The sequence below is a fragment of the Eurypyga helias genome, unplaced genomic scaffold, assembly GCF_000690775.1.
Source record: "Eurypyga helias isolate BGI_N326 unplaced genomic scaffold, ASM69077v1 scaffold39470, whole genome shotgun sequence".
NCBI classification, from domain to species: Eukaryota; Metazoa; Chordata; class Aves; order Eurypygiformes; family Eurypygidae; genus Eurypyga; species Eurypyga helias.
Window position 1 is genome coordinate 13,849 of NW_010228317.1, and position 8,095 is coordinate 21,943.

The 8,095-nt window shown below is 37.1% G+C and overlaps 1 protein-coding gene across 1 annotated transcript in view; it reads left to right on the forward strand.

Moving 5' to 3' along the window:
• LOC104515120 (protein unc-79 homolog) overlaps window positions 1–6,824 on the forward strand; it is a gene marked incomplete at both ends in the record, with an annotated part of 16,493 nt that extends 9,669 nt beyond the window's left edge. Inside the window, 2 exons of the mRNA XM_010158980.1 lie at window positions 4,122–4,199; window positions 6,735–6,824. Coding sequence (XP_010157282.1) covers window positions 4,122–4,199; window positions 6,735–6,824 — 168 coding nt within the window. The remainder of the gene's footprint in view (window positions 1–4,121; window positions 4,200–6,734) is intronic.
• Window positions 6,825–8,095: the final 1,271 nt, after the last annotated feature.

The following is an 8,095-nucleotide window of genomic DNA, read 5'->3' on the forward strand; positions in this document are numbered from 1 at the left end:
CTTCCACTATGGGATCAAAGCTTCATATAGAGTACTATGTGCTCCTTTGCTTTGGAGTACTGGTACATTACTCATAGTAAATAAGTGGTTGCCAGTTGACAGAGTAATAATACTGACAAGGGGAATTATAGAGCAGTTAGAATAACTCTGAAAACAATTATTATGCCATCAGTGTTAGGGGAAGAAGTTGAGGTGGGGAAGAGTAACACTTCAGTTTTTCTCTTTCGATAGTAAAGGGTTATTCTTTTAAACCATTTTAATTTAAAAAGCAGAAATTTGCCTTTTTTTTTTTTTTTTAACAGCCACTAACCTCTTTTTGTCTTATGGGTGCAGTGGTGCAGCTTGATACCCTGCGCATTGGTGTTTGACTTGAACTGACTTTTTTTGCGTTACTGTATTCCCAACTAAAACCAGCACAAGAATAGAGCAATTTTTCGCCATTGCTCCATTGTGTAGCTCAGTCCTGTGGCTACCCCAGAGGGTGACAATCCCACAGTCTAGTCAATCATTAGTTCCTCACTTAAGAATGCAAACATGCCACGTCTGTTTGGGCAGTGGGGTTTAACTGGTAAACACTTGGCCTTCACATTGAGTCAATCGCCTGATAGACACAGTAAGCAAAACTCTCTCTTACATTATCTTTATCTCGTAAAGATAAAATACTAATTGCCTGGGTTTTCCTCCTAGCACTGTTCCCATATGCAGTATTCACTTTGGGATGTATTCATACCTTCACAACAGCATCTAATGTGGATGTAAATGTCTTTTATGATGTCTCTCTTTCAGAGGCTGATGAAGTGATTCATATTTCCTGCTATCCAAAGCAGCCAGCTTCTGGATTTATGCAGTCAGTGGTAAAGAACAGGGGTTTCATTCAGACCATCTGCCAGAGATGCCTACTGGAGGCATGATGACTACTTCTCCCATTGACTGTGCAAATTGGCAGCCCTCAGTAGTATGTGGTCTGAATCATTCAACAGCCTCTTGAATTTAAGTACCATGGTAACCACTGAGCGCATCTTAAGCACTGTTGTAATTTAACAAACCTACTAGTGAAACCACATATGTATGTGATTATTTTAATTTTCTTTGGTGTCATTAACAGAACCAAGGGATTGGTTCACCTCTTTACCACACAAAGCCACAACAATATTAATTCAAATTGTATGGTTTTGAATCCATAAAGCTGTAGCAGAGTCAGCACAGCACCAAAAAGAAATGGGGAAATGGTTTTAGTTTCCAAGACAGTCATGTCCCCATGGACATGTTATCCTGTATATAAAATTCTATACAGACGGTGTGCACAGATTACAGGGATTCAGGCAAAAATGTTTGAGATAACAAAGGAGCTAGGAGCGCTTTAATGATAGATGAGTCGTGGGCTGACTAACAAAGGAATTCCTAGGAATGTACATTTGACACCTACATTCATCCAGATTACATGGTGCACCAGTGTTACTGGTGACATTAGTGCTAAGATGAGAGTTAACTTTATCCCACTTTACAAAGAATGAGAATTTTAAGCAGATCACCCCAGTCATTGCATAGCTTTCCTGGATGATAAAGAGAAATTCTGTCTCCTTGATTTGTCCTAGCAAATGAAAGCCATCCTGTACATGCTGCTGTTCCATGGGTTTCCATAGGAACTGCTTCTTCACCCAGCAGTTTGTTTCCCAGTACTTTTCTCCTGCTCACATTTCACCAGCACACATCTTCAGGGTTTACATTGAGTTCAAATTATATTAGTCTCTCACCAGGATTTGTTTGTTCAGTCAGGCTCTAAGGTTCAGTATATCTGATCTGTTTTGTTTAGGTGACTCTTATTTTGAGCCAGACCTTCAATTAATGTAGATCACTGTATATGTTGTGGTTCCAGTTTATGTTTCTCTGAAGATCTGGTCTACTAAGTACTGAATGGAAGAAGAGTTACATATATTTATAAGAATATATATTTTAAAAAAACTCTGATTATGAATGGAAGTATAAAATAGCTAGATCGGTGTATAGATAATTCACTACAGTCAGCAGACATTCCCATTTAGCCATTATTCTGCAGCTGTATCTCAGCAGACACTGCTAGTAAGAGACATAGCAATGATTTGCCCATTTCTCATCTCTTTGCAGTGTGAGGGTATTTTTCTTTCCTTTTTTCTTTACATATGGCTGGCACTAAATCTCTTGCCAGTGACGTCTTAATGTGTTGTAGTATTTGTAGAGGGAGACAACATAAATGACACTGAGTTGGACTGGAAATATGAGAAATTTTTCATTTTGAGTTTGCTTTCCCCATCCTCTTTTGACTGCTGATTTCTCCATCCTAAACTGCATTGTAGCTTTAGGAAGCATCCTTGGAACTGGCAGGCTGATGATGAGAGTGATAAGCTAAACAAGGACTAATTATTCATCAGAAATGGAATGGAGTCTGTCATCTGTTTTTAACATATAAATTAATATCTCCCAACTCCTTTGTGCAAAATATGTAGAAAGCTTACAGAAGGGCAGTAGAGATTGCTTTGGCTGCTGCTTCTTATTATAGTGTTCTTCAAAGAAAATGTTGTCTGAAATAAATGACATTTGTCTTTGGCAATGGGTTTTTGTTGACGTATATGGGGAGGACTGTACGATGTCTGTAGCAGCGCACTGTTGTCCATTAGTGATTCTTTTAAAAGAGAAGTGGAGTGACATGGTTGCTGTTTGAACTAACGCTTAACTGTCTTTACTAGATTGATACAGCCCATAACCCTGAGGCTTTCTTTTGCTTCCCATGTAATTATTACAGCTGTTTGAATAGAAGAGCAACAGGCCGTCTCTCAATTGAAATGAGTTATGTTCTTGTTTTATTTCCATTTGACTTATTCTGGTGTAACATAAATTCTAACCAGAAGAGTCAAGTGGAGCCAGGCCTATGTCTGAGGATACCTAATTAAATTATTAATCTAAACTCAGGTATATCTTTCTGTTATTTATCCTAAAGAACAGACACTTTGTCAAGACATAGGCTGAGTAGTTTCTAAGTCTCGTTGGTAGGCAGTCTGAGTTCAGATTAAATCTGTCATTAAAAGGTAAAGCTCATGGAAGTCTAAGAGTAAATTCTAGGTCTGTAAAGGATATTTGGAAATATTTTCAAGAAGACCAGTCAGTCATTGAGGGTACTGCTAACACACATGCGTCAGACAATTTTAAAATGTATTGTGTAGTTAATATCTGCTTTAGTTTGGGAAGGTAGCATGGTATTAATTTTCAAGAAAGAAAATGGAGGATTAGACCTTAGTTTGACAGTTCTTTCCTGTGTAGTCCTTCTTAGAAAGTTACATTGCATCACTATGGATAGAAATCGCTCAAGTGCAAATATAATATTAGGACCACAAGCTTTAGGATCAAGCAAATCATCTGCAGGGTGTCCAGTGCATTACTGAAGCTTATGATGATTCAATAACAGTATTAGGTCCCATGTCTGAATGACGTGGACATCAGACATTTTGGACAAGGGATTTGGAGATAAAAAGAAGGAAAAAAAAAGTCAAGGAAAATAGAAGAAAAGCATATAGAGATATTCAGCTATAATAGAATTATACTGACCTTCTCTCAGAAACAGCTTGCATTTTTGTAGTGTTGTGGCCTGTATTATGCAGAAGTTATACCACACCATACCGATATGTTCTCAACTTCAATATTGTTCATGTAATTTGTCATTGTAGAATTTGAGTGCAAATGTTGTAATATCACAGTGAAGAACATGGCATGCAGCCTTATCATCATCTGTCATGATTTACTCTGTAATGAGAGAGGAACACATGACACATTCACAGAATAGCAGAGACATATTCTTGCTCATAAAGAAGTCTGATTTATTATATAATACTCTTCAAACTACTCCGGCACAGCATATGTGTTAATTAAGCACATTAAAGTAAGATTTTTTTTTTCATTAAAATTAGCTCATTTATAATGGTGAGTTAACTAGGTTGTTTATAAAGAAAAAGAGCTCTAAAGGCAAATTACCATGAATAAAAGCAAGAAGAGATCTGAGCTGATTTTAATAAAGTAATGAATAACTTATTAGTGTCTTCAGGTTCTTCCAAAAATAATAAAAAAATAACCTGTCTTTAATTTCTTCTTAGTTTGTTTGTGCAGATGCTGGAACAAAACTAGCTGAGTCAACAATCTTGCATAAACAGATGATTGCCTCTATGCCTGGAGTAAGTACTGAATCAAACTCCATCCCTTAGTTTTGTTTTTTAAAATATGTATCTTATTTGATTTGTTTTGCTTCATTTTAATGTTCTTTCCTTTTCATTTCTCTTCTGCTTGGCAAGGTATATTGCAGGCAGAGGTTGAGATGCTTCTTCCTTTTTATTAAAGTTGGAATGTTGCTTCCCTGACTTTCACTGATCTTAGGCTTTCACTGAGTCTTTAGTCGTGTAACTGACTTTACATGGAGCCTGCGATCAAGAAGTCAAAATGTGGGGAACAGACCAGCCAAATGCCTTACAAAATGGTAGCAGGGGAGAAAGCTACAAGCCATTGCATCCATTCTGGATGGTTATCTGGTTAAAGAAGGGAGTTAATGGTATTTTTCTGGTAATGTGTAAGGCATTAATCCTGCTGATGAGTGTAGCTATATTACCAGTACTCATAATTGCCTAGGTGCTGAATATGCACTTGGTGAATATGGGAAGAAGTAGCGCAATTGGAGGTTTTGACTTGTTCCACAACGCTTGTGACTGGGCACTCAGATGAGGATTAGCTCAGCTCTGCTTCACAAGCTGAGAAAAACTTGTTTCCCTATATATTTGTTTCTGTCAGCTTTAGGGGTGACGTAATGGGATCCTTCCGGTATATCTTCTGAAGTGTGTCATTTTTTAAATGCAAATCTTTAATTACCCCTTTCCTCCCAACGGAGTATTTTAATTTATACTTGTTTTAAATAGATAGACTAACTTTAGTGTTACAAGATATGATAGGAAAGTGATCATTTCAGAAGAAATCAGAGAGAATCAGGTTTTCTGCTGCTTGAATGAAACACAACAGATGGTTGGAAAAAAGTCTTTTGCAACTGAGCATTATTTTCATAGGTCTGAGTGTAGTATCTTTTGTAATTCTACTATTCCGTATTTCAGAACCCATGTGGAATCCTTAGTCCACAGAAACTGGATGGAGGATATGCTGATGGAGCTGCCAGTGATCTTGTTTTACTGTTTGTGATTCTGCCAAGGGTAACTGTCAGTTCCCTTGTCAGTTCCCTTATGCCAGGCATAGCATTTCAAAAGCCAGAAGGTGGTATAGTTCAACACCTTCTAGACTGATATTAACATACAAAAATGAGAAGCACCCAGGTCAGTTGCTTAAAATTAGAATGCTAGCAGTTTTTCAAATTTCAGCCACTAAAACTCAATTATGTCTTAATAATTTGGTGATCAAAACTAAATCTGGTTCATTTGAATACCCAGATAATCAGCTCCTGTGCTTCAAAGTCCAGGTAGTTAAACAGAGGTCAAAGAAGAGTAGTTTTCTCCTGTGAACTTTACTGCAGTGTTTTGCCCTGAGCCTATGACTTTGGATACAGTAGGTTTTGGCAACTTCAGAATGATACCTAATTTGATAATTTCATCATTTAGCCTCAAAAGTTAAGTATTGCTTTTATTTGGCTTCTAAGAATAAGGCATTCAGAGATCCCCTTGGATTCAGCTAGCATTATCTTCACCTCGGACAGTTAACATGTAAACAGAAGTTTATATGATACCTAGTGGGTCGGTCATATCACTTTCTGAAAGCTTCTCTCCAGGGTTCTCTGGTCTGTTCAAAGCCTTTATGTAGTCTGACAGCTTTGTTCTGTTGACTGCTTTGCGCATCTTGGGCACATCTTGTAGTCGCCAAAGGCCAGATTCACATTTCTCCCTGTGAAAAATATGAAAGTTTGTACTGTGGGAATACAACAAGCACCACAGAGTCCTTTTGTTTTCCTTTGAGATCATTCTTGCGCCGGCACAGGTCACTTCTCAGTGCTTACACTTTTATGGTCAAACTGGAGCAGTTCATGAAGGATTTCTGTTATTCCTTGTAGGCCTTTTGAAAATTGCAACTAGCTTAAGTTCCATTAGAATGCTGTATTTTGAATTATTTTGCTTCAGGAATATCCCAGAAACATTTGTTGGGTTAAAAAAAAAAATAAAGAAAAAAAGCACTACACTTACATTTCAGTGATGTTTACATATAAAATCCCTGAAGCCAGTCATTTAAACTGTTTTTTCATCATGATTAATGTGAAAATAAGGGCGTCTGGGCCTGTGACTGAATTTTGTTTTCTAAGATTGTAGCTGTTCGGTTGCACTTGCAGAAATGCTCAGCTGCTTAAAGTACTTAGTTTTTAAACTCTCACTGACTTTTTAAGACTTCCATTCTGGACCACTGTAAATTTCAGGATGACATGACAAGGATATTCTGGAAAGTTTCATTAGTTAATCTTTTATTGCTGTCATGGATAAGAGTATTTTATGGTGTATGAAGAAGCTACAGTGACTGGGCTATCATTTTATACTATCACCAGATAAGAGGGCATATTACAGTGGGAATTAAAACATCAAAGAATACCTATTCCTAATTAATCTAACTAAAAAGTAAGATAAAGAATTTGATGCAGACAGATTGTTTTCTGGGGAACAAGAAACAAAGACAAAAACATGAACATATTCAAAATCTGGTACTTACTTAAACTCACTTCTTTTATATTCTAGTGTGGAACAGCAGCAATGGAATGCATGAGACAATATGTTGGGGAAGTGCTGGATTTCATTGCAGATATGCATACCTTAACCAAATTAAAGGTTGGTTCTGGGCATATATTGATCTAAAGTGTATGTGCTTTTTAAAAAAAAAAAGCTTTCTGTGATCACCCTGGCTGGGAGAAATGGTTGGAAGTTTTTGAGCATAACTGCAGGGTTTTTTGTCTTTCTTTTTAAAAAAAATGTTAGTACTGTTATAGGTTAGACACTTCTGGGGGATCAGTAAAAAGTAGCTTGCGCAGTGTTGAAAAGGAGGCTGATTCAAATATAGTGCACGCAACAAAAATGCAGGCTTGATTTTTCTGAAATGTTAGTGATAAGCTAATATCATTCCAAAATCACTGTGAGAAGTAGTTGTGTTTAAAATAATCCATGGAAACATGAAACTCCTTGCCTGGACAACTAATTACATGCTTCTGGAGGAATCCTGTGTCTCTTATATACACAAACAAACACTTAAGTTGATTGGAAGTTCAGAGGTTATTAAAATGCAGTAATTGACATGGAAAAAACCCAAAAGTATCCTTCTTGTTATGGATGCTGTTGTTTTCATTGTCAGGTTATGTTCTGTTAAGGTGGGGAAAAATTAGTAGTTAAATTAGTAGTTACCTCTGCAGTCCAAACTGCTTTTTGGTTTCTGTAAAATTAGTTTGATGCCAAACTGTAAGAAGAGTGATAGGAAAATACTTCTGTCACCAGAAAATATTTTACTTAGGAATGAATTTCATGAAAATTTCTTAGCAATAATTATCTGGTGAAAACCTGGGATTTCTTTTTCATGGGAGAAGCCAGTATCTATTAAATTTCCTACAAAATGGAAATTCTTTAAGATGTTTTAGAAAAAAGCTAGGCTTAGTAATATTGCTGTGTATAATAGGAAATTAAAAAAGTGTAGCTGTTTGAATTGCTAGCAAAGTAGCATCCATTGTGAATTGCCTAATTAAAGATTTAATGTAATTGTTTCACTTAATATTCAGTCCTAATGCCGTGGAGGGTGCAATATTTAGCATAACACTATCCCATTAGGTACTTTTATTGTGCCATCTGAAGCTGAGCACTAAGTGAGCACTTGAGCTAGAGGCAAAACTTTGGTGGTTAAAATCCTCCTTTTTGGTAAGGGAAAACACCTGTCTTGCAGTGAAACCATCTTCCACTTCCCAGTGCCAGGCAAAGTTAGAGCATCGCCTTTTGAGCTACGTTCCCGTACCCTGCACAAGGGTGGATTTCCTTCGGCACATGGAAGGGAGGCAGAGGCATGACTAGGCCTCAGTGCTCTTAACTGCTGCAAAGCTGGCAAGACAAGTGGATGGTGT